A 27,887-nucleotide genomic window follows, 5' to 3' on the forward strand; every position below is an offset into this window, starting at 1 on the left:
CTAATACTCAGGCCATCTTCTGCTGCTTTTCCTGGTCTATTATCAGGGAGCTAGATTGGAAGTGGAGAGCTGGGATTCAAACATGTGCTCCCATATGAGATGCTGGCATTGCAGGGGACAACTTATTCCATAGTGCCATATTCTGGCCCAAATTCCAATTTCTTACATAGAATATTTTACATTCTCATGAGCTCTAGGCCCCCAATTTTGCTGTGTAACAACAGAACCTGTTACATTGCCCACTGCGTTTTGGTTCCCATTACCCAACCTTCTCCAACTCTCTCCCCACACCTTCTGAGCTTCTAGTAATCATTATATACAGACAAAAATAGTGTTCCCATATACAAACTCCCTCCCCAAATGCCAACAACAGCTAGAAGTGGGCTCGGCCAAAGCCAGGTGCTGGGAACTCAATCCAGATCTCTCCCATGGGTGGCAGGAACCCAACTATTTGAGCCATTACTACTGCCTCCCAGGGTCTCCATTGGCAGGAAGATGGAATCAGAAGCATATTTTGAATGCAAGCCCCCCAGCACTCTGATATGGGATATAGGCATCTCAACCTGTAACTTATCTGTAAGACTTAATGCCTGCCCCATGCCCCTACCCCATCCCAATGTATCCTGAACCTGTTCTTTTCACTTCTTTCTCTATCACCGTTGGCCACTACCATCTCCTGCCTGATGACAGTCACAGCCTTCTAACTGGGGTCCTGTCTTCACTGCTAACTATGCTCATGTAGCCATTTCCACACAGCAGCTGGACTGACCTTTTAAATATATCAATGTCATAAAGCTGCTTTTGAACTTACATCCACACTTACTTATTTTTTTAAGATTTTATTTATTTATTGGAAGCGGGGGGAGAGAGAGAGAGAGAGGTCTTCCATCTGCTGGTTCACTCCCCAAATGGTTACAACAGCCGGAGCTGAGCCGATCCAAAGCGAGGAGCCTCTTCTGGGTCTCCCATGCAGGTGCAAGGGCCCAAGGACTTGGGCTATCTTCTACTGCTTTCCCAGGCCATAGCAGAGTTGGATCGGAAGTGGAGCAGCCAGGCCTTGGACTGGCACACATATGGGATGCCGACCCCACATCTACACTTATTAACAGTGGCTTCTCAGTCCTGTGGCCAGCCTCACTGATTTGCTGTCTTCTCTTTTCCTCTCACTCCCACCCCTCAGCCACTTTTGGCTTTTTTCCACCCCTTAAACATGCCATGGTCCTTCTTACCCTGGCTTTAATCCCATAATGCTCTCTGTACACCATGCAATTTGCATGACTGGCTCTCTCTGATTTAAGTTCAAATGTCACTACTTGGGGATGCTTTCTGACCAATCAAACTAAAACAGCTTCATCTTGATAACTTGCTAAATCTCTACCAAACCACCCTGTACTTTTGCCTTATGGCAGTGCTGGAGGGGACTCTGTACCCTCATTTGGGTTAAATATTAAATGGTCCAAAAGTTGAAAATAAATACTTGGCTAAACATGAGTGTCAGCATCATCAAACCTCTGGGGACATGAGAATAAAGTGAAATTATTAGCAACTTACTTTATTATACCAATTTCATTATTAAGAATTAAGTCAATTTGTGAGCTTCTATTTTGTTAGTGTAGGAACAAGAATTTCTCAGCATTATTAACTTTAAACACCCCTTGGTATGTCTGGGTAGTACACGTAGGCTGAACAGGGAAAGATAGGTACTTTGATTTGGCTTTGGTGGAGCAGTGAAATTCATGTGCCCAGCTCTGCCAGTGTGGCAGTTTGCTAAGTGGCATTGACAGCAAGTTGCTAAGCTTATCTTCCTTTCAAACAGGAAGAGATGAATATAAGCCTTACTCTTTCAATGTGAGGGACACTAGTGCACCAACTGGGCCAACATTTTAGAATTATGATAAAGCCTACTCTTTCGTTTTCTGCCACATATTACTATTTCAACTTTATAAGGATCTCTTGGTTTAGAAGACCTATAGTATTCTTCCTAAAGACACAAAATAAACACTTTCTTTTCATATTTATTACCTTTTTCATTTCACTATTTTAATATAATTTCTTATAAGTAGCAATTCTTCCATTTTAACATTTTTAGAATAAGCTTATATATACATGCACATGTTTATAGTTCTAGGGACTGGAACATTTTCAAAATTATATAGGAAGACTCTAATATATATTTGGAATGTTCACCTATATTTGAAAATAAATATTCAAAAATTAGACTTATCAGTTTTTACCTGCATTACAGAAATTATCATATTGATGGGTGCTGATGGTTATCCCTCTGATTATACGATCACTGAGCATGCACAGATCCAGAGACGCCAGCAAAGACTTCGAAATAACACTTGACTATTGAATCTTCCAAGGGGAAGTTTGAAGGCCTAGCTATAGAATAGATTTTGACTGAATAGTAAGATCAAAGCCCAACTTTCACATATTTGTACTCCGTTATTTTAAATTGCCTTGTCTGTTATCTGTCCCATGACACTGCGGACATTAGAATGGCAGGATTCTGATGTTGCTCATTGCAATCTCCCCAGAACCTTTAAGAATCAGTATTTACCACATAGTAGTCACTCAGACGCATGAGTGAAGTGAAGGAAATGAAATGACTCAACAAAAGATCCTGAGAATACCCATATCCCACATTGGAGGAACTGAGTGCAATTCCCAGCTCCAGCTCCTGACTTCAGCAATTGGATACCCGCCATCTATGTGAAAAACAGGGATTAAGTTCCCAAATCCTGGCTTCAGCCCTGGCCAGCCCTGCCTGCCTGTCGTGGGCATTTGTGAAGTGAACCAGGTGATGGGAGTTCTCTCTCTCCATTTGCCTGTCTGTGTATCTCAAATAAGTACATTAAAATGATTTAAAAGGCATTTGTGAGATCAACATGTATCAGGCCACGGGATGAGTTCTGATCATAAATAACCCCAAGAGCTCAGCAAATACTTCTGGAGGCCACCACTTCTAGAGACCAGGATAGCTTTGAGATTTTTTAAATTTTGTCTGGTTAGTCTTTAATACAGAAAAATGAGAAAAAGAGAGAAGCATTTTCTAGATCCCAAGTCCTATAACACTGGGCTCAATATAAAGTCACCCAGTTCTGCTCTTTGGGTAGAACTATGCTATATGATTTGATGTAGCAAGGAGAAAGACAAGTCAATATGTGGCAGGGTAGAACTGGACATCATCTCCAGGGACTCCTACCTCTAACCCTTTCCCAACAGCCCTAACTTAAGTAATGGTAGACAAAAGCTCTCTTGGTATTCCTTCTACCCATCAGCAAATTTAGAGGAGAGTCCAAACAATGAACTTTGCATTAATTAGATTACAGGACAGTCTATTTGCTAAATGTCAACATGCCCTCAAATTCACATAGAGTTGAAATTGTTTTGCATCCAGAAATTCCTCAGTGTTTGTGTGTGTGCTTTTGTCATTACTTGAGAAGGGACAGAAGTTTGTTGTTAAGAAGAATGCACATAATAGGATCACTTTGTTATTCTGTTTTTTTTCCTCTCATTTTGGTATTTCGGAGCCATTTTCTGGTCTTTTAGACACTGAACACTCATTTGAGTGGCAAAATCCCCACCATAATTATCTCTATGTTCATGAGTCCTCCAAAGAAGTTCATTTTTTATAGTACTGGAAGTTTTAGTGAGAGCAATTAGAGAAGAGAAAGAGATAAAGAAAAAAATCAAGCTGGAGGTATCACAATACCTGACTTCACAGCATACTACAAAGTCACACTAATTAAATCAGCTTGGTACTGGCATAACAACCTATACATAGATCAACAGAACAGAACAGAGAGCCCAGAAATTAATCCACATACATATAGCCAACTGATTTTTGACAGAAGTGTTCAGATTATACAGTGGAGTAAAGAAAATCTCTTCAACAAATGGTTCTGGCAAAACTGGAAATACATATATATATATATATTTATATATAATACAGAATAATAAAATTAGATCCATACTGCTCACCATATATAGAAATCAATTCCACGATGGATCAAAGACCTAAATTTAAGACCTAAGACTACAAAGTTGCTGGAAGAAAACAGGGGAATGTCTCCAAGACATTGGTGTAGGGATTGACTTACTGGAAAAGAACCCCAAGGCACTGGCAACAAAAGCAAAACTAAACAAATGGGACTATATCAAACTGAGAAGCTTTTGCACTGCAAAGGAAATGATCAACAGAGTGAAGAGACATCCAACAGAATGGGAAAAATTTTGCAAAGTACTTATTCAACAAGATTAACATCCCAATATATCTGCAACTCAAAAAACTCAACAACAACACAACACAACCAAACCAGCTAAGAAATGGGCAGAAGACTTCAATAGACAATTCTCGAAAGAAAGAAAACAAATGGTCAACCAATATATGAAGAAATGCTCAATATCACTAGCCATCAGGGAAATGCAAATCAAAATCACCATGAGATATCACCCCTCCTCTGTCAGAGGTTAAAACTCAAAACAGAGAGTAACAAATGCTGACGGATGTAGAAAAAGCAGAAGACATACACACTGTTGGTGGGAATATATATTAGTGCAGCCACTGTGGAAAACAGTGTGGATATTTCTTTAAAAAACTACAAATAGACCTGCCATATGATCCAGCAATCCCACTACTAGGTATATATCCAAAAGACATGAACATGCTGTATCAAAAGTATACCTGCACCACCGTGTTCATGGAAGCACTGTTTACAATAGCCAAAATTTGGAGCCAACCAAGGTGTCTAGTATCAGCTGAATGGATAAGGAAAATGTGGTATATATACACTCAATGGAATACTATTCAGCTATAGAAAAGAATGAAATTCTACCATTTGCAGCAAAATGGATGCAAATGGAGGGCATAATGTTGAATGAACTAACCTAGACACAGAAACACAAATACCACATGTTCTCCCTTAGATGTGGAAGCTAAAATTAATAAAAAGAAAGAAGTGCTTATGTGTACAGTATTAATGACCAGTGTATTACTTTAAAATGTATTGTATATGCATGAAATGGTCATTTTTTCATTCAGCTATTGCCTATTACTGTTGTCTATATTCCCATTAAACAAGGGCCTTTTGGTTCTTATTTATTAAACTTCTTACTCAGTGAACTATTAAGCCTTTTTAATGTAATATAAATTTAAAGAATGGTATCTCAAAAACTAAAAAAAGCCATAAAGGGAGAAGAAAGGAGGCTGCAAGGGAGAATGGGGGAGGGAGAGAGGGAGATAGGAAGGAGGAAGGGAATAGCACGCTCTTAGATTTGTACCTACAAACCACATTGAATCTGTTAAAAACTAATTAAAATTTAAAAATGTAATTAAAATTTTAAAAGTAAGTTCCTTTTTAAAAAATATTTGAAAGGCAGAGAGACAGAGAGAGAAATTCTACCAACTGGTTTACTTCCCAAATGGCTACAACAACCAGGGACCCAGAACTCTGAACTCCATCCAGGTCTCCCACATGGGTAAAGGGACCCAAGTAGTTGAATCATCATCTGCTGTTTTGCCAGGTGCATTAGCAGGGAGCTGGATTGGAAGTGAAGCAGCAGAGACTTGAACCAGCACTCCAATACAGGGTGACAGGGATGTGGTAGATTAACTGGCTGTGTCACACGCTGGCCTAGAGGTTTTTGAGCCCAACACACTGACCTCCTCCTTTGGTTTTCTCACAGCTCTACATCACTTTTCACAAAGGCTTAGCTCTGAATAGATTCTGATTTAATGTCTTCAAATGTAAAGTGTAAGAAAATCAGATTGATAGATTTTTCCAAGAACAAGTGAAAACTCTACTCATAAATGAACACAATGCAAAGGAAACTAACACAGAATACCTTATTCAGAGATAAGGCGTTCTTAATTTTTGTAGTTCACACCAGCTGGCTTTGATGACCTGCATCGTTTAGCTTTCTCACCCCAAGTCCACTGACAACAGTACTTAGGAAGAATAACATCTTTTATATTTATGCCAAATGCTTGCACATATTAAATCTGAATCCTTATCAACCAAATGATGATGTGAGCATCACTAGTCTCATTTTATAAATGAGGAAAGTGAAATACAGGGCTTAGGAACTCGTTCAGTTTAACGTCAGTGGCAGGAGATCCAAACCAGGGTTTGATCCCCAAGCTTTAGCCCTTCTGCCTACACTGAACCTTTATGGTCCACAGAATCACTGAAATGTTTCCACCAGATGTCAGCTATTAAAGCTTGACTGAACAACTGCCCAGCCCCAAGCCCTCTGAGCTGGAAGCTGAGGTGTGGGGCAAGGGGTCTTAAATCCTTACCAAGGAGCCCAGGAAATTCAAAAGCAGAGTCTAAACACAAAGTTCCAGAAGATTCCAAATATTCTAAGAGTTGGCATCAGTCAAGGGACTCAGTCTTGCCTGGAAGCCCCACTCTCACTGGCATCCTTGTAGTGAGGTGAGCTATATACCCCGGCACAGGTGGGCTGCTATCACATCAATGACAGGGGTCGACATTTTGGTGCAGCTGCTTAAGCCACAGTGTGTGTTGACAGCATCCCATATGAGCACCAATTTGAGTCTTGGCTGCTCCACTTTAATCCAGTTCCCTGCGATTGTACCCAGGAAAGCAGCAGAAGATGGCTCAAGTGCTTGGGCCCCTGCTGCTCAAGTCCCAGACCTGGATGGAATTCCAGGTTCCTGTTTTTTATTTGGCCCTGCCCAGTGCCACTGTGGCTATTTGGGGAGTGAATCAGCCAATGGAGATATCTCTCTGTATCTTCCTGTGTCTCTGTAACTCTGACTTCCAAATAAATAAATACATCTTTTATAAAACACACGATAAACTTATAAGCACAGGAAGTATTATCTGAACTGTATTCTGTCCTCACCTGGACAATGGTTCTGATACAGAAAGAAGCTGGAAGAACAGGCATGTGGAGTTACAGGCTGTTGGTTGTGACCCTGAGTGTAGACTCAAAGAAGACGCTGCCATTGTGATTCCTCTTGCCTTTGAGAACCAATTCTTGTACCACTCAATCAATGGCAGCCTCCCTAAGCGCATGTCTCTTTGCTCTGGATAGCATCTTGGCAACAGGGCTCATGTGTCCTTGGGCAGATAGGGCTATTTGCTTTCCAAGGGTTTGGAACTATACAGCCTGGGTTTGAGGCTTGTAGGATTTATGTCAATCTTTCTAACTTCTCTGAGCCTTTTCTTTCTAGCTAACGAATGGATGGTGGTTACCTATTTCTTAACAGTTCTATGAGGGATTTAGGGAGACCGGAGACCACAGCGGGTTCTTGGCTACTGCTATTATTTCCTGAGGGATTACAATATGCAGGTCATCAAACTCATCCCTTAACATAGGTTACATCACTCTTCAACAACCACCCCATGGGGCAGAGTGCGTTCTTGTCTCCTGCTTGAATTACAGGAAACCAAGGCTCGATGAAGACAATTTACTTGACCAGGGTTATCCAGTAGGCAAGTGGTAAACCCAGGACTGTTTGATTCTTAACCAAATTACCAGCAAGTTCAGTGCCTGACACCTAGTAGATTTCAAGAAATGGTAGGGGCAGTTATTACTGATCATGATTTCCATGAAGATGATGATTATTATCATTAGTGGCTTGCCTTCAAGGGCAGGGGTCACCTCCAGGTCATTTTTGGAGACTCACCCATATAGCACCTAACAGCACTGATGCATGAGTCAAATGCACCTGCTGAGTGCAATAGGGGAACCTGTGCCACTGTGAATGAAAGCACATCCATTACCACTTAAGTACAGGCAGAAAACAACTGAACTTATGGAAAGGAAATGAGCCCTTTCAGATAGTTTCCCCAAGTGTCCAGAGATACCTAAAATATCCCCTTTCAGTTGTCTGATTTTAGAAGGGTAAGATAACAGAATGGGCTAAAAGCACAGGCTTCCGGCTCAGCTACTTACTCTGTGCAACTCTGACAAAATCATTTAACCTCTCTGGATCTCAGCATCTTCAACAGTAAAGTGAGAATAACAGTAGTTATGTATCTCATAGATTTTTTTAGGGCACTAAATAAGACAATGAATATGAAATACTTACTAAGTACCTCACCCACAGGAAATGTTGAATTCATGTTAATGATTACTATTTCGGGCCCAGGGCACCTTTTCTCTCCTGTCCACTTCAAATAAGAATCCAATCATGTCTGTAATAGTCAACAAGGCTACTATATGCCAAGAACTAATTTAAGCATTTAATGTACACTAATTAAAACAGTTTTCACAAACATTTGGAAACTAGGGCACAAAAAGTTAAAAGTAGCTTCTCAAGATCATATAGCTGAGATGTGGACCCAGAGACCTGGCTCCTGACTGTGTTCAAGTTCATGCCATCACAGTGCTTCTATGCACTGAGGGCTCTAATCTGAGCTTCTCATGCTCCTGCATCATTACAGGTCACTAACTATACAACATTCCTCCCTGAAGAATAAATAGCAAACACAGCTGTTTTTCACTCTAGGCGAGAAAAGTATCAGATAGGGTTTCCACTAAACACAGACTGACAACCAGTTAAGTTCTTAGATTATTCAGCATTAGACACAATGGTAGCTAATCTTTCCAGGGAAGGCATTAAAGAAGCTGAATCAGAAAGAAAATGGATTACAGTCACTTTGTCCTAAAGAGTTATTTGAAAAAGCACATTCTTGTTTCATATCTACCCAAGATTGGACTGTTCATGGAATTTGAGTTTCCACGGATTTTTCACATTTGCATGATGCATGAATGTCTAACTGCCAAGCTCGAGCCACCACTTCATCACTCATTTATGGTTCTCCTACCAGCTTGAGAAATTTAGCCAACTTGGAGTTAGCTGCAATTCCCGAAAACTCCGCCTTACATTCTGTCATTACAGCATCCCTCTGGTCCAGTTGGATGGAAGAATTACAAGATTGCTGGGGTAGAAAGGATGATGGATACCGCTAATGAGGACCTGGTGATACTGCAGATTTTGGTGGTTTCTATGAGACACGTTAGCAAAGTCACAATGGAGTTGGGAGGGGAACTCAGCATTTCCTCTCTAAAGCTTGTTCCTCTGCACCTCAATCCCTGTTCACTGTGTGCTGTTTCATCAGCCAGCCTACCTTCCCCCTGAAACTCATAAGCAAGGACATACTGGTCTTGGATAAACACTGGGGGCTTCAAAACCAAGCTTTATGGTCCGAGAGGCAGGGCAATCTTTGAGCATCCAGAACAGTGACTACAATTTTATTCTACCCAATGCACACATCTTCTGGGAGCCTGGCAAAATTTGATTTCTGTGTCAGTGTTGGCTTTTTAACATTTATGATTTAATTAACTCTCAAAGAAAGTAGGGTTTTTTCTTCAGAAACAACAATAATAACAACAGAAAATAAGTGAAGTGGTATTTGAGTTCCCACTATATAATTACTCCATATAGATGTCTGCTGGGCTGTGAACTTGACAATAGAGGTTTAAGAAAGATGGACAGATTTTCCATACAGTGGGGCCCAGGAAAATATATCACTCCCTGCCCAAGAATTTAAAGTTGTCCAGCACCTTATCTGCATGTGTATCATTCCCTTCTCTAATATCTGGAAAAGAATATGTACTTAATAAAATTTGGTCACTAAGGCACCTGTGGTTTTAAGATTACTCTAGTCCTTGAAGAAGCTTCAGGTTTCAAGATGGAAATCCAATCATACCCTCTTGGCATCAAAATCCTGCGATGTCTTCCTCCAGCATCTTGGAATCAAGTTCAAAGTCTTTGCATCCGCTCTTCCCTCTGCTTGGGGTGCTTTTCCCCTGGCTCTTCCTACTGCTCTTTCTTGCTCATCCTGCAGGTATCAAGTCAAGTGTAGCTCACATCTCTCTACTTTCTTCCAGAGTAGCCTGTTCATTCCTTCCAGAGCACAAATTACAATCTGTCATTGTTTTGCCTATTTATTTTATTCATTTGTTTTTTCACTCATGTCCTTGAAGACAATGCTCCCTCCAAAAGGCCAGGGCTTGATCAATGAGAGGTACTGAAAAGTTCATCAAGAACGCATATCATGAAAAAACCCTGCATAGGTTCTTTTGCATCAAAATAGACTTATCTGTTGATCACATTTTCCATGAAATTTTGAAGTACCCTTTTGTATTTCTCACTACCAAAACCCCACAATTATCTGGAAATCAGGAAAGCATTCCATGGATACTTACGGCAGAAATGAAGTTGTCAACCCTTTCATATCTTTCTCTTTTATCTACATTTCAAAGGAACCATTCAGGAAAGATATTCTGCTTCCACTGAAACCAATCCAAAGCTCAGTGCACAGAAAACACGTTTGGAGATATCATTAAGATGAAAGACAGGCAAGCAAATGGAAAAGTGACTTCCTTTTCTGACTTTGTAATTGACTTAATACAGGGGTGGGGTAGGGGGCAATCTAAAAATAATCCATTTTTATGAGTAATTCGAGCATGGTAAGTCTGACCCATTTTGCATTGTACCATTAGGATAAATTGATAACTCACAGAACAAAAATGTTATAGAAAGTCATTGTATTTTGTTTTACTTATTTATTTACTTATTTATTTATTTGACAGGCAGAGTAGTCTTTTGTTTTAATATAGTCTCATCAGATGAGGCACCACTGAAGAATGCTAGGGCTATGGCAAGATTTCTCAGGTCATTTAATTGTCTCATTCCCTTAGAAAATGGCAGGAAACCATTTGACCGTGTTTTCTAATTCCCGGCAATAACGAAATCCATATGTCACGAAGCACATGGTTTGTCAGGGAGTAGTGAACTTGTTAAGTAATCAAATACCAAGTAGCATCTTCAATTTCAATTCAGAAGCACATAATTTCAGATAAGTAAGCACAATACAGGTCTCTCTCTCTCTCTCTCTCTCTCTCTCTCTCTCTCTCTCTCACACACAGATAGAGTTAGACAGTGAGAGAGAGAGAGACAAAGAGAAAGGTCTTCCTTCCATTGGTTCACTCCCCAAATGGCTGCCATGGCTGGAGCTACGCCGATCTAAAGCCAGGAGCCAGGTGCTTCCCCTGGTCTCCCATGCGGGTGCAGGGACCCAAGCACTTGGGCCATCCTCCACTGCCTTCCCGGGCCACAGCAGAGAGCTGGACTGGAAGAGGAGCAACCAGGACTACAACCTAGTGCCCATGTGGGATGCTGGCGCGGCAGGTGGAGGATTAACCAAGTGAGCCACAGTGCCAGACCCCAGTACAGGTTTCTAATTCAAACTTTCTTTTCAGCAAAATTATTAGGTGTTCTGGTACTAAATCCTCAGGGCACACTTTTTAAAGAGGCTAACGTTCATTGTATAAAACTACCAAAACAATGATTCTGGAGTGTACCTTTTACTCAGGGAATCTGTTAGGTTTCTTTCCATCAATTTTTCCCAATTAAAGTAATTTGTACAGCCTTTTCCGAATCTTTGCCATGACTATGCATTAACACAAGATCATTTCATGATTACTTTTTATCATATCTACATACCACCTGCGCTATTATTCACTTAATACATTTCATTTAAATTAATTCACTTTTTAAAGGTTAATATGTTTCTTTTAAAAGAAACACTTATGTCAATGCTGCAAAAGACAAAGCTGTACCTCCAGTCTGGCCTGGAAGGTAAACACAGTATCTAAGATGCTATTAAATCTCCCTGGCTGCTGCTGCCCACAGAAGGCTCTGAGCACACAGCCCATGGAGGTGTTAAAGACCTACTAGCACCAGATCAAAATGTGCTCCTTGACCTCATGAAAAAATTGAAAAATGCAAGGAAAAGGAGAAGGTTCCTTTTCACCCGATTTGATGTTACTCAACACTGTTTCTCAGTAATAGTTAACACCATCTCTCTTAACAGCAGAGATCAGAGAGCCACCCTTTGGAAAACAATGCTTTCTGGCAAGAATAGCCTTTCTGTGCTTTTTTTTTCCCCAAAAAGTGGACAAATATACCCATGCTTTTAGATCCACAAAAGAACTTCCCTTCTCAATCCTACTGTCTTCCAAAGATTCCTCACCCTAAGAACAGGATTTTTCTTCCTGCTGCCTTAGCAGCTTATTCGTTTCCCACCAGAAGCAGAAACCAATTGTTGCATTTGGAAGCAATATTTTAAATCAATACATGAGATGAGAGTTTGTCAGGTGTGAAAAGCCAAGACACCATGGCAAAAAATGACCTAAATGAAAGATCTGCTAATGAGATCCCAGTGGAAAGAAGTGACCATCAAGGAAGGAGGTACCTTTCTCTGAAGGAAGGAGAGAACTTCCACTTTGATTATGGCCTTGTCTAAATAAGGTCGGAGTTTGTGAACTCAAGAGGCTTCCATAGCCTTGGTTGCTCATGACAAAAGCCTCGGGTGATTACTGACCTCATAAATAAGAGTGTCAATTGTTAAATCAACAACAGGAGTCAGTGTGTACTTGCTCCCCATGTAGGACCTCTGGCCTTAATGTGTTGTACTATGCGAATTAATGGTAAAACTAGTTTTCAGACAATACTTTATACTTTGCGTGTCTGTGTGCATGCAAACTGTTGAAGTCTTTACTTAGTATAGAATTGATCTTCTGTATATAAAGATAATTAAAATGAATCTTAATGAAGAATGGGATGGGAGAGGAAGTAGGAGGTGGCATGGTTTGAGGGTGGCAGGGTGGTTATGGGGGGAAAACTATAAACCAAAAGTTGTACTTATGAAATTTATATTTATTAAATAAAAGTTTTCTAGAAAAGTCAATACACGAGGATGTCATGGGAATTTTTCATCATATATTCTCCTGCTTTTCCATGTTAAAAGTTTGGAATAGGAAGACAACAGAGTTGAGAGGATTTATGGTTGACAGACAGATGTTTGAAAATAACCAGCTTTACTTAATATATGCTAAATTGATCTTCTGTATATAAAGATAATTGAAAATGAATCTTGATGTGAATGGAAGGAGAGAGGGAATGGGAGAGGGGAGGGTTGCGGGTGGGAGGGAAGTTATGGGGGGAAAAAAACCATTGTAATTCATAAGCTGTACTTTGGAAATTTATATTCATTAAATAAAAGTTAAAAAAAAAAGAAAAGAGCCCACATGTAGCTAAGAGATTGATAAAATGAAGGATGGGCAGGGGGTTCACCATTGAGCTGAAAGTATAAAATAGTGGCCCACCTGCCACACATCATATTTGTGCCACACCATGATCTGTATTAAAGTCATGGACATAGCATTCTTTTTTTTTTTGACAGGCAGAGTGGGCAGCGAAAGAGAGAGACAGAGAGAAAGGTCTTCCTTTTGCCGTTGGTTCACCCTCCAATGGCTGCCGCGGCTGGCGCACTGCGGCCAGCGCACTGCGCTGATCCGATGGCAGGAGCCAGGTGCTTCTCCTGGTCTCCCATGGGGTGCAGGACCCAAGCACTTGGACCATCCTCCACTGCACTCCTGGGCCACAGCAGAGAGCTGGCCTGGAAGAGGGGCAACTGGGACAGAATCCGGCTCCCCGACTGGGACTAGAACCCCTTGTGCCAGCGCTGCAAGGTGGAAGATTAGCCTATTGAGCCTCAGCACCAGCCCTAGCATTCTTATGTTATGCAACTGATCCAACAGAACCATGCTGGGCAGGGCTCTGTGTGCACAGGGAGGCAGCATTGATCAAAGAGTGATGGGGAGCTCAGAATCTCCATGACAACGATTAGACAACTGAACCCAGCTTTCTCCCAAGGATGTCAACAGGTATTAGTTGAAACAACATTGAAGAGAATCATAGATAACCAAAGTTAACCAAAGTTAAACTGCTGGGATTTTTCAAATCCTGTAAAATGCCACTGTGAATAATTCAGCAAGTTATAAGTTAACACTGTGGATAACTGAGAAAGAAATGCAATGTTTCACATTTCTCAATCTCATCTGACCATGAAGCTACTCTTACTGCCCTTGTGGTCTTGGTATATCCTACACATCAGAGTTCCAAAGATTATACTCTCACACAAACAGAGTTATGCAATGGACTCCTGGATTTGTGGCTGTACTTAAAAAAATACATGAAAGCCAAATTTCTCATAGAGATGACAGAGCAAGAAGTTATGGTTCCAGCTAGTTGTTATAATTCTTACTAGCAGCAACAATGAATTCAGGAACAATCAGCAAAGCAGGTTTGGACGGACTTTTGAGTTCAGATTATATGATGACACTTCATGAACTTCATGAAAAATACTGAGTTAAAAGCTGCTTATTTTTGTGCCAAAAATTTTTAAATCTATTTATTTTTTCCTGGTATGAATTTTTCCATAAACTCTTTGAAGACTTCTTGTGTGCATGATTTTAAAATTTTTGGCATCAAAATAAACTTATCTTGTAATTTCACTTTCCATGGACTTTTTGAGGTACCCTCCAATAAAGTGTGGAGATCTGGTGGCTGTAAGAATAGTTAAAACCACGATCCAGATCATACACAGGATTGGAAAAAGGCCAAATCATCAGAGGATAAAACGGAGTTATTAGAACAAAATAATCTCCCAAAGCTTAACTTTTTGGGAGAATCAAAATCAAGTAAGTAATCACCAGCTTTCGTCTCTCTAACAGGAGACAAAGGAGAAGGAATAAAGGCTTCAAAGGAGGGAAATGAAGAGGAGTCCAGAAAGAAAAACGGACTAGGGTGACAGGCTCATTCACCCCACCAGGTAAACTCAGAAGCAGAGGAAAGCAACCAGACCTGCACTGTGGAAAAGAGTACTTTAACAAGTGTTGGGCAAGGAATTGTGGATTTAGGGGCTAGCATTGTAGCCTATCTGGTTAGGCCACTGGTGACACCCATATGAGTGCTGGTTCAAGTCCACTTCTGATGCAGCTCCCTGCCAATGGGCCTGGGAAAGCAGTGCAAGATGGCCCAGGTTCTTGGTCATCTATGTGGGACACCTGGAAGAAGCTCCTGGCTTCAGCCTGGCCCTGGCCTAACTGTTGTGGCCATTTGGGGAGTGAACCAAAGGATAGAAGATCAGTCTCTCCCCTTCTCTCCCTCTGTATAAGTGTGACTTTCAGATAAATAACTCAATCTTTAAAACAAAAAGAAAGGATCAAAGAACAGACAAGAAGAAACTTGAATGGTGTCAGGATTGAAACTCCAGACCTCTCTCTCTGGGATACCACATATATGGCAAATATAGGGCACTTACATGCCTTCATGGCAGGCCTTGAAAGTTGATCATGGCACTATTTCCCTCCACATACACATTTTGTTTCAGAGCCCTTCTTAATCCATCACTCTAGGGAGCCAATACTGACTGATTTAATTTGATCCTGGTCATAAAATCTGCAATCTTAATATATTAAAAAACAAATCAATGAGCACTCTGTGGAATTTCAGTAATATCCACTCCTTGCCTAAAGAGGGTTCCAGAAATGTCTATTTCCAGCTGGAAAAGCAAAATGTTTCAGTGTGAGATGTTTATACATAAGGACGTCATAATGTACCTGTATGGATATGAATGCATGGACATGAGTAAATGAATATGGATATTCATGACTATGAATATGGATAATAGCGTTATGTGAAACACGAGCATTTCAAGTAGGTAAATCCAAGCATCCTATATTTATTTATAACGTGAAATTCTTTGGAACCTTCACAGGGACCCAAAAATCAATTCATCATTTGTCTTGGCAACTGAAACTGTTACATTCAATGAAATAATACGAATTACATTTTGAGTTAAAATAACAACAGTCTGTTAGCATATTCAGAACTTTCACCTTCCTTCATTAGCTTATGAAACCATATTGGGCCCGAGACCTTAAAAGGTTGGCAAAAACATCAAATAGGTTTCTGTTCCCGCATGCATCACACGTTTTAACTAGTGGAGCATAACATAAGAGCGCTGATAATGATCAGGCCATCTGAGGAAACACTGGGTATCTCATCAATGGCAGTAGCAAAAGAAGCTGCATTCATTGTCAGTTTGCAGGCCAGTTTTAAAAACAGGAGGGCGGGCGCTATGTGATGAGTGGCACTGGTCTCCGTTTCCTCTTGCACACAATCATTAATGTCACCCGGCTTCTGAGACTCTCCGGCTTTTGCCTATTCATGCAGAGAACCACTTGAAGGCAGACAATGCCCGCAGCCTTTCTCTAGCCGGGGAAACATCCAGTGCTTGCTTTGAACTATTTTGTTTAAACATCCTGGTAAGTTATTCATGTCCTGCCAAACAGCTCATAGCGCTCTGGGGGAGGAGAGGCAGGGAGCTGCTGTTCGGAGTTACCCTTTGGATGACTCTCTGATAAATGAACACAACAAAAACAGATGCTTAGTAGGCTATGCTGGTTAGCAAGGTAGAAAGGAAGGGAGAGAGGCAGTGGGCAGAGAGGCAAGTGAGCAGTGATTTCTTAAGAAATCTTGGAGGCCTGAGAGTCTATTGACCCAAATGTGTGGACAGCTGTGGCTCCTGCAGACCACAGGCACAGGATCCTAATGAGCCCCCTGCATGCACTCTGGTCCCACCACTGCAGCCAGAGTGGTCTTTGCCAGACACAAACCTCACCATGTCACATCGTGTTTTCCCACCTTGTAGGCTCATGTGGCTTCATGGCACAGCCCTTGCCTGCCCCTCCGGAAGCCTGGGGCAGCCACTGTTCTCCAGGCTCCAGCTGCTCTGGCCTCTTTTGAGTTCTTCTGTGTCACAGGACCTTGGCTGACCTCTGGACTCTTGTGCAAGCTGTGCACTCTGCCTGGAACACTCTCCGCGCCAACCCCCATTCCTCAACTTCTACAGAATTAACTCAAAGGCTCATGTGTCCTAAGGGAGGCCTATTCGGACTCTACCTCTACCAGGTGGTTCAGGCACCCCATTATCTCCTCTCCCAGAACTCTTTGTATGCACTGGTAACTATGGTTGTCCCTCAGCATCTACAAGCAATTAGTTCCAGGATCTTGCCGACTATCCCCAAATATGAAGATGCTCAGCTCCTTCTGTAAAACAGTGTGGCATTTGCATAGAACCTATCCCTACATTACTTTTTTTTAAAATTTTTTATTTGACAGGTAGAGTTATAGACAGTGAGAGAGAAAAACAGAAAGAAAGGTCTTCCTTCCACTGGTTCACTCCCCAAATGGCCGCTACGGCCGGCTCTGCACTGATCCAAAGCCAGGAGCCAAGTGCTTCTTCCTGGTTTCCTATTTGGGTGCAGGGGCCCAAGCACTTGGGCCATTCTCCACTGCCCTCCTGGGCCACAGCAGAGAGCTGGACTGGAAGAGGAGCAACCGGGACTAGAACCCGGTGCCCTTATGGGATGCCGGTGCCACAGGCAGAGGATTAACTGAGTGAGCCATGGCGCCAACCCTTCTACATTACTTATAATAATACTTTATACAATGTAAATGCTGTGAAAATAGTTGCTATATATCATTTTTAAAGGAAGAATGACAAGGAAAAATGTTTGCACATGATCAGGACAGACACAAATTGTTCTCCCAAAATATGTTCTATCTATGTTGGGCTGAATGTGTGTATATGGAACCCACAGATATGGACAGTCAATTCCATGTACAATTGTCGACTTGTGTGATTGTTTCTCTGATGTCCACACCAAGCTGTAAGCTCTAGGGAGCTACACCAGGGACTGTCTTTTCCACTGTGCAACTATACTTTGTTCACACACCCAGGGAACATTTGCCAATACTGTGTTAAATTCATGAATTCATGTATTGTGTTCAACATAGCATACAGCTTTGTCAATACAGTTAGAACTGTACTGACAAGCAGATAAAGAGTTGAAAAAGGCTTCTTTTACTATAAAAGAGCTACTACTGAGAAAATGCAGTAAGATAAATTTTTATCAAGCTCTCATGTACATCACATTAACATGTAGGAGGTATGACTTTCCTTGAGGTGAATACCTAAAGCTGCAGAAACAACACTGTCTCTTTAATTTCCTTCTGTTCTGTGATTTGATGGAACTGGAATCTTTGTTACAGCTGCCAAATAAAAACGTAATAAAATCATCATGATCGAAAAAGAAGCAAAGCCATTATGTTCCAGGACCTTCTGAGGGAAAGCAGGCTCTACTTTAGAGATGGCCACAATGAGATCCACAGCAACAAGCCTCTGGAAGTGGAACACGGACAAGCAAACTCACGTGGGTTTGGAAGCCTCGGCCTGGTCAGTCTGTAGTTTCTCTCCTCCCTCCACCTCCATTGTGCAGTACACGATGCGATTTGGAGCCAAAGACTTGAGTCCCTGGACTTCCATGATCACCACCTGGAAATAGAACACACAGAATGGAGTCAGTGCCAATGCCCATGGACGACACCACCCCAGAGAAATTAGACAACAAGAAGGCACAGAGAAAGTTAATTGGTGCGAGATGGCATCCATCAGTTCTCCACCAGTCCTGCTGGGAGCAGTCTAGCATGGAGGTGCAATTCTTCATAGTGTAGCTAATTGCCTCCCAGATGGAAAGACATGGATGGATAACTAAGGTGCTTGCAGGCCACACAGATCATGTGAAATGGGCTGTTCTTTCTGCATCCAATAAATCGTTTCATTTCTACCAAGAAATAAATTTTCACCTTTTTTCTTTTCTTTTTTAAAAGACTTATTTATTTGAATGGCAGAGTTTATGGGGGTGGGGGTGGGGGCGAGGGAGAGGGAGAGAACTTGCATCCACTGGTTCACTCCCCAAATGGCTGCAATGGCTGGAGCTGGGCTAGTCCCAAACCAGGAGCCAGGAGTTTCATCTGGGTCTCCCACATGGATGCAGGGGCCCAATCCTCCTGGAAATGGTCATCTTCTACTTCTTAACCAGGTGTATTGGCAGAGAGCTTGGCTGGAAGTGGAGCAGCAGGACCCTGAACCCATGCCAATATGGGATGTTGGCACCATAGGCAGTAGCTTTACCTGCTACACCACAATGCAGGCCCCATCATCTATTTTCTTTTCTTTTCTTTTCTTTTTTTTTTTGACAGGCAGAGTGGACAGTGAGAGAGAGACAGAGAGAAAGGTCTTTCTTTGCCATTGGTTCACCCTCCAATGGCTGCCGCGGCTGGCACGCTGCAGCCGGCGCATCTCGCTGATCCGAAGCCAGGAGCCAGGTGCTTCTTCTGGTCTCCCATGTGGGTGCAGGGCCCAAGGACTTGGGCCATCCTCCACTGCACTCCCTGGCCATATCAGAGAGCTGGCCTGGAAGAGGGGCAACCGGGATAGAATCTGGCGCCCAAACTGGGACTAGAACCCGGGGTGCCGGTGCCGCAGGCGGAGGATTAGCCTATTGAGCTGCGGCGCTGGCCCCCATCATCTATTTTCTTTAAAGATAGTATAGTTTTTGATTTTTCACTTCATATGAAGAGACACTGAACTCGTGATTTTTTATTCAAGATAAAGTGCAAGTACCCTTATGAAATAGGGAGTGGTAGAGACTGTGACAAACTTAAGAGCACTTGTTCTTTCTCAAGAGAAGCTGTTTGCAGATGATAGTTGTGTTATCTTTCTCCCATTAAGAGTTGGCAGATATTCCAATTTTTCCTACCAGAAAGTGGTAATTTGATTGGGACCCAGAGTCAGAAATCTGATTAAAAATTCTGACAATAATCCAGAGAGGGAGGAGTGAAATATGCAAACTGTGTGCAGGGCGGCACTGAACCCAAACAAAAATGTGTCTACAGTTGTCTGGTCTCTGTTCAACATTAAAGAAAAGGCTAGTGTTATGATGTACCACAAAGCACTGTCTACAATTTTTAGCACTTCCCAACGTTACCCCAAACCCCATGAAACAACCTGATATACTGATACTTAGTGATACATCTTGGGGAGGTTGAAAAAGGAAGACAGAGAGGCACAGAGCAGATGTGGGGGGGGGGAGAGGATGAGAGAGAGAGAGAGAAGAGTGAGGAGGAGGTGGAGGAAGAAAAGGGAAGAAAAAGAAAAAGAGACATCAATTTAAGAATATAAAACAAGCGACCTATTTCTGAGATCTACAGTGAGTGACACATAGGGGAAATCATTCAACTGTACTTCAAGAAAGCTAATAGCATCATGCAAGGAAAACAATTTGAATGGGCAACAAATGTGTATTTTCTCAATGAAGATTGGCTCAATGAAGTACAATAGGGATCCTCAAATCACACTTTTGATGTTTAAAAACCATCTTCTCGGGGCCAGTGCTGTGACGCAGTAGGTTAATTCTCCACCTCTGGAGCCAGCATCCCATATGGACGCTGGTTCTAGTCCTGGCTGCTCCTCTTCTGATCCAGCTCTTTGCTGTGGCCTGAGAAAGCAGTACAAGATGGCCCAAGCACTTGGGCCCCTGCACCTGCACAGGAGATCTGGAAGAAGCTCCTGGTTTCTGTCTTTGGATCGGCCAAACTCTTTCTTTGTGGGCATTTGGGAAGTGAACCAGCAGATGGAAGACCTTTCTCTCTGTCTCTCCCTCTGTCTGTAACTCTACCTCTCACATGAATAAATAAAACCTTTAAAACAAAAATAAAAACCAACTGATTCTCAGGGTAAGTGTGAATCAGAATCTCTTATAGGGCTTGTTGGACAAGAGGCGGCTGGACTCCAGTCCCAGAGTTTCTGATCAGCAGATCTTGGGTGGAGCCCTGGACTTTGTATATCAAATAATTTCCCTGGTGATGCTGATGCTGCTGACCCAGGAACCATGCAACTCATGTGATGTTGGACACATGCGCTGGTGTTTAAATCCCTCCATTTTTCTTTCAAACCCTTGGGGATTCAATTTTCTTTAGGTAGCTGGCAATCAATATGCATATTCTGTGGCTGTTGCGTGAGACTGAAAAGTGAGGGGATGTCCTTTCACTGACAGCTTTTACACTAGGAAAAGCCATGGAAGTGGAAAGAAATGGAAGGAGCCATGGACACAGCACAATTTTTGGAATGTAAAAGATCTGACCACCAGGCCTGATTGTACATCTTCATAGCTGTGGAATTATCTGTAGGTTTCTTAACCCCCCTGAAACCATTTTTACATCTGCAGTTACCTCAAAAGACTGTTGTGAGGACTCACTGAGTTAAAGACAGCAAAACACCTGGCCCACAGAGGCATTCTACAGATCCTGTTGCTGTCAATCACAGTTCCGCCTGCTCAAGGCCTTGTCACTCAGATCCTGGACTCCAGTTCCCTTGCTGCAAAGTTAACCACTCTCTGGTGTTTCTTCCAACCATGCAACTGTCATCACACCAAACCCTCCCATGGCTTGTACCAGCCTGCAAGTTGAAATCTCAGTCTGCTATGATGACAATTCTCTCTCCCCCTTCCCCACTCTCTTTGCCTCCCCCTCTCAAGGCCCAAACACATTCACAAATAGATGTGTAATAGTTTTACTGCCAGCTTTACTATGATGTGCAATTTAGTGTTTTAATTAAACAGGATTTGGGAGCCCTAGGGCATTTCATTCCGTACTTGTATTTACAAGCCAAAGTCCTCTGAATCATGCACACATAAGAGTATGGTGGGGCCTTCTCTAGCGATATTTCAGATAATCAGTGATATAATACCTAACAAGCTATCAAGAATTAGAACATTACATATTTAAAAGCTACATGGAAATCAATAAACCATTTCCCCTCCTTTCTACAGAAAAACAAGAGGCAGTTGAGAATACATTGTCACCTCTAATTAGCAATAATCAAATTCAAAGACACCTGAGAAAAAGTGCTCAGTACCTTAGTTGGCAGCATTAAAAAAAGAGACGGATTCTGTGAAATTACACTGATGATTTTTTTCACACCCCAAGGTCTCTAAATTTAATTGCACACTGCCTTTTTTTTTTTTTTTTTTTTTTGACTGCAGAATACATGAGTATCTCGATTCTGAACTGAGCACAGAAAAACAAATTACCTGGACTTAATTCATAGCAATCCTTAATGATGTTCTAGAAAATTAATTTAGTCTTTACCCATTCTAATTAAATGTGCAGAAATGTGATCTATTCTCTTGGTCTCCCCTAATCCCGGGTCAGCATAAAAGCCTTGTGGATTTTGAACTTTAATAACTTGAGTGGTTCTCAAATTTGGAGTACACAGTATCTGGTTACTTATGTACACAGTTCAGGGCTGTATTTCTGACAATTTTGCAGACATGCATTTTACATAACTAGCCCATTTCAGTTGCACAAGTCAGCCATGTTCAGGACATTTATCAAGCTGTTTGACCATCATGATCAATCAGCTTGAGTGATTTTTATCTTTGCCAATAAGACCCCTGATGCCCATTTCTGTCTCATGCCCTGCAACACTAATCTGCTTCCTATTTCTGTGGATTTGCCTTCACAACCTTTCTAATCAACAAAATTATACAGGAGATAGTCTCTTGTGTCTGCCTCCTTTCACAAGTGTATATTTCTGGGGGTTACCCATGTCCACTAGGGGGCCATTTTTCTGAACTGCAGTGTGTGGTAAGTATGTATCACAGGTTGTCTAACCTTTCACCAGTGGGTGGACATTTAGACTGTCCTAATTTTTAGCGATCAGAACAAACTCTGCTATAAATATTGGCAATCAAGTCTTTGCAGGGGACAATGCTTTCATTTCTACTCTGCAGGTAGCTAGCAGTAGAGTTCCAGGATGACATCACAGTTTGATGTTTAACGTTTTGAGAAGATGCTAACCTATTTTTGCAAAATGGTTCTAACAATAGATATCCCAACTCCCTAGAGACTCTGGTTGGGCAAGTCTGGGTAGGGTCTAGGCATCTGTATACTGAACCAACTTACTGGGCAACTCTGATGTAGATGGATCCGAATCACTCCATAGAGTATATATGAAGATAAAATGAATGCAGAGAAATTATGAGGAATTTATTAACACATGGCACAGTCTGCCATAATAGTAGCCTGATAGTGTCCTTTATTTTTGAAAAAAAAATTTATTCATTTTTCTTTATTTGAAAGACAGAATGAGAGATTGAGATCTTCCATCCACTGGTTCACTCTCCAAATGCCTACAATAGCTGAAGCTTGGCCAGGAAAAAGCTAAGGGCCAGGAACTCCATCCAGGTCTTCCATGTGGGTGGAAGGAACCCCAGTACTTAGGCCATCAGCTTCTGCCTCCCTAGTGCCTTCCTAGCAGGAAGCTGGATCGGAAGTGGAAGTGGGACTTGACCCAGGCACTCTAGACATGAGATGCATGGGCCCCAAGCAGAGGGTACTCTGCACCACAGTGACTGCCCCAAGAGTGGGTTCTTGTTTTGATGTTCAGACAAGAGATTCTGTAGTGCACAGCCATCAAGAATGATGATGGAGGCTGGCGCTGTGGCTCAATAGGCTAATCCTCCACCTGCGGCACCGGCACACCGGGTTCTAGTCCGGTTGGGGCGCCGGATTCTGTCCCGGTTGCCCCTCTTCCAGGCCAGCTCTCTGCTGTGGCCCGGGAAGGCAGTGGAGGATGGCTCAAGTCCTTCGGCCCTTCACCCCATGGGAGACCGGGAGAAGCACCTGGCTCCTGCCTTCGGATCAGCGCGGTGCGCCGGCTGCAGCAGCAGCCATTGGAGGGTGAACCAATGGCAAAAGGAAGACCTTTCTCTCTGTCTCTCTCTCTCTCACTGTCCACTCTGCCTGTCAAAAAAAAAAAAAAAAAAAAAAAAAAAAGAATGATGATGGAAAGAAAAAGTTACACTTAAACTTGAGTTAATGCTTGATTGCCCCTCTTACAACTGCAACAAAGGTTGCCAAAATCTTCAACTTTCAAAACTGCCTTACTACTTTACAAAATCCTTGGATACTATGTAAGCCACAGAAAGGAATGAAAGATTAAATTTAGCAGATGGTTCTTTAGAAGAGTATATTTTCCTAGAAAAATGTGGGCTCCTGGAGATGGGGCCTCACTTGCTGATTAGCTGAGCTATGCTTCCCCCTGGGGTGGAAGGTGGAAGAGAAGCTAACCACCGTATCACTCATGTCCTGCTTGCTGGGCCAGGCAACAGCCAAGAGTTGAGGGCTTTTTACCTCCAAGGAGAAAGACAGCACGACGTCTGACTTGGAGAGCTGGTTCTCGCTCTCCTCGCCCATGTCAATGAGGGAGGCGTTGTGGCTGCGCTTGAGCTTCTGCAGTTTGAACTCCCCGCCTTTGGACACGGGCATGCTCTCCAGGTTGGCCATGAGCAGGTTGACGGACGACTTTAGCTCTTCGATGTACATGTTTTCCATTTCTTTGGATACAAACTTGGGAAATTTGCGTTCCTTAAGGAGAGAACAGAAAAGCATGAACAGAAGAGTAAACAGAGACTTACACAGAAGATTTTTTTTTTTTTTTGACAGGCAGAGTGGACAGTGAAAGAGAGAGAGAGAACGGTCTTCCTTTGCCGCTGGTTCACCCTCCAATGGCCGCCGAGGCCAGTGTGCTGCCGCAGGCGCACCGCGCTGATCCCAAGGCAGGAGCCAGGTGCTTTTTCCTGGTCTCCCATGGGGTGCAGGGCCCAAGCACTTGGGCCATCCTCCACTGCACTCCTGGGCCACAGCAGAGAGCTGGCCTGGAAGAGGGGCAACTGGGACAGAATCCAGCACCCCGACCGGGACTAGAACCTGGTATGCTGGCGCCGCTAGGCGGAAGATTAGCCTATTGAGCCATGGTGCCGGCCAACCTACACAGAAGATTTTCATACACAGCCCAGAGTCAGAATCACATCTACCACCAGACACTGTGGCACTGTGTCAGAAAAATGCTGTCTTGTGGAGGCACCTGCCTGCCTTCTTGTTAATTAGAATTTCCAACATGTGCGTATACATACACACACATACGCACACACATTCCTAAACAAAGAGTAAGAATCAAAGGTTTTCATTACAGTTCTAGAATTTTTCCAGTTTTCTCCAGTGAATTTGATTTGTGGAAAGAAAAATGGGGCGATATTTTGCAAATTTGATTTCAGTTCAAACTGTTTTTCTTTTTAGCAAACTGCAGTCAGTTGTGTTTTAGTTATGGAAACAGAAAGACACCCTATTTCTGGATATCTATAGAGTTTTTTTACATGAATAATTCAAAAGGGGCTCATTTGAGATGCTTCCAACTTAGCCTGTGGCTATTTCTGGGAAGAATAGTTACCGTTTTCAAGAAAAATGGAAAAAATTAATGAAGTGATAAAAATGTGATTAAAATTCTTTAGAAAAGACAGAGCAATTTATTATAAGAATTGACCACTGCTTTTATTTCTTCCTTGCTTATGGATTCAGTTGTAATGGCAATGCTCTAGCCACACTACTTGTTTTTTCAGACCTCTATCTGCATGCCTTGAATATACTTTGCATTGATCACCTTATTAAATCATGATTTTTCACTTGGAACATTAACTTGTTTTCCCAGCCTCCCCTGTTATAACTGACAGAATGAGGAGCAATGCAAGTCGGTTTGACTTTTTCTTTTTTTTTCAAGCGGCAGAAAACTCCAATAACAAAAGGAATCCACTGGCATGGAAATGTCATGGGGGTAGTCCACCTTCAGGTAAGGCTGGAACCAGATGTCAGATGATGTCAACACAGCTGAGTTTTTTCCTTCAAGATCTTGGTTTTGGTTCCTATGGGTTGGCTCCATGCTCAGACTGGCTTCCCTTCATGTCACAAAAATGTTACTAAGGATCTCACAATATACTATCACACTATCTAAACAAAGAATGACTTTTCCTTTTTGAAATGGCCATGGAAGATAGAGTTCTTCATTCTAGAATTCTCATCCAATTCTGACATAGGTTACTCCCCTGGATCAAGGTCTATGGCCAGTTACATTCTGAAGGTTATGTCCTTTGTCTTTCTGGCTGGGAAACTCCATCTAGACCACATGCAGCTTGAATTAATTTGCCCACTGTGGGTGGCAAAACGGAAGACTTTCAGACATGGGGAACCCGACTCAGTCAACCAATAGTTCTGTACGTGGTACATCAAGCAGATTGGTTCCTCAAGCCATGGAACTGGGATGCATTGAGATTGCAATGAGATCGCAATGGGAGACTGGAGATGAAGCAGCAAGATAATATAGTCTCAGGATTCATGGCCATTCTGGGCCCTGTCAAAGTGGAGTAAGATGCTTAACACAGAAAAGAGAGGGGAAAAAAAAAACCCAGAAAATAGAGAGAGAAGGAGGAAAGGAGAGGAAAAATAAGAAAGAGAAGTTGTCTGGAGTGGCAGAAAGGAGTTTGGACATTTATTAGCTTTCTAATTCCCTCAAGGTTTAGTGACTCTCCCTGGATATCATTTCCTTGAGAATCTCTCATTTTCTTTTCAAGTTACTTCTTCTACCCACTATTTAGCCAGAAGGGTGTTCCTTCCTTGCCACCACAGGAGCTTCATACAAATGTATTAAGTGGTTTCTCTCTCAGAGCTTGGCGGTGCCTTTGCATGGTCAGTCTTCTTCCTACCTGGAGGCTGTCTTAAGCATCGCTCCCCTCTCCTCCTCCATACTTAAGCTTCAGAACTTCACTTCTGTAAGCTGAGCCCCTGTGTTACACTTGCTTGTAATACCTGGTTTACCTACTTGCTAACACTTGCTGCAGTGGACTAAATATCTACCCCTCCCCAACCCCCAGCCAAATGTTCAGATGCTCAAACCTCATCCTCATGGTATTTGAAGATGGGTCCTCTGGGAGGCAATTAGGTCACAAGGGCAGGATCCTTATCAAAGAGACCCTAGAGAGCTCATTTGTTCCTCCCACCATGGGAAGACTTAGTGCAAAGAGTTCTGTTTTTGAACCAAGAAGCGGGACCGCATCAGACACTGCTAGTGCCTTGATCTTGGACTTGCAGCCTTTACAACTGTGAGAAACAAATTCTGATAGTTTATAAGCCATCCATGGCATTCTGTCATAGCCACCAGTGAACTAAGACCAAATATGTATAATTAAGCAATTGTGAGTTTCATTCGCTTAGTGTCTGTCTTTCCTTCTGGGCCATGAATCATACCAATCTTGACACCCCTGCTGGATTGTGGGCATCTAGCTTAAATGTTTGGCATATAGTAAGTGTTCAGTATATGTGAGCTGAGTTAACGGATTGATGGTATATCAAAATGTCCATATTAAATATCAATGTAGCTAAAAGTCAGCTGTGAGGAGGAGGTGGAGAGATGATGAATTAAGTTCTGCAAGAACACCAAGAATCTGCTTTTCCCTGTAAATGACTATGGGGGGGTCTGAAATCAGAGTCCCTGTTCCTTCTGAATTTCATCACATCCTGCTTTATGGTTGGGCCCAGCCCACTGCCTAGAGCTTTCTAAACACATTGTGGGCGTCTATGAGAGTAGAAGCAGCATGGATGCTTCTGAAATGAAATGACAGGTTGATGATTCAACACAAACAATCTAAAAAAGTCTTTTTGTCTTAAACTTCTGTATGGTGGGCTTGACTGTTTCCATCCTTGGATTCTAATCAGGCAACAGCTGTTAAGCTCAGAACTTGGGAATCTTTCATGTAAAAGGCCATGATGATGGGAGGATCTGGCTGCCAGGCCATCATAACTTAGCAAACATCTACTCCCACTGCCTTGTTCAGTGTCAGCACTGGGGGTATCATGATGCATGACTGACAAATGTCTTCTCTGAGATAATCATGAGTGGGAGGAAGATTTATAAAGCAACCTCAAGGTAGATGCTGTGCAGAAGTGTGAGGGTACTTCAACAAGTTTGTGGAAAAACTGAATTAAAAGATACATATTTTAGTGTTTTTGAAACTCACACATAGTTTTTTCATTATACCTATCCATCAATGTTTAAAGGTCTTGCATACACAAGACTGAATTCTTCCAGAGAAAGTCCAGGGATAGATTTCCAGAGGAGGTAACCTTTGAGCAGATAAAGAAAAGCATTTGCCACCAGGTTGAGCTGGCTGAGACAAAGCCATTGTTCTTTTCTTCTCCCCAAGGGAACACGAGAGGCAACGATGGAAACAAGAAGGTCTACATGTCTGGACACGATCAC

The 27,887-nt window shown here is 42.3% G+C and overlaps 1 protein-coding gene across 8 annotated transcripts in view; it reads right to left on the bottom strand.

The window, feature by feature from the left end:
• The window catches only part of CADPS (calcium dependent secretion activator), a 506,306-nt gene that overhangs the window by 233,517 nt on the left and 244,902 nt on the right, over positions 1-27,887 (bottom strand). For all 8 annotated transcript variants that reach the window (XM_062200191.1, XM_062200192.1, XM_062200188.1 and 5 more), the window contains 2 exons: positions 23,933-24,166; positions 18,109-18,230 (listed from right to left, as the gene is read on the bottom strand). In XM_062200191.1, the coding sequence (XP_062056175.1) occupies positions 18,109-18,230; positions 23,933-24,166 (356 nt within the window). The remainder of the gene's footprint in view (positions 1-18,108; positions 18,231-23,932; positions 24,167-27,887) is intronic.

The sequence above is a fragment of the Lepus europaeus genome, chromosome 9 (genome assembly GCF_033115175.1).
Source record: "Lepus europaeus isolate LE1 chromosome 9, mLepTim1.pri, whole genome shotgun sequence".
NCBI lineage: Eukaryota > Metazoa > Chordata > Mammalia > Lagomorpha > Leporidae > Lepus > Lepus europaeus.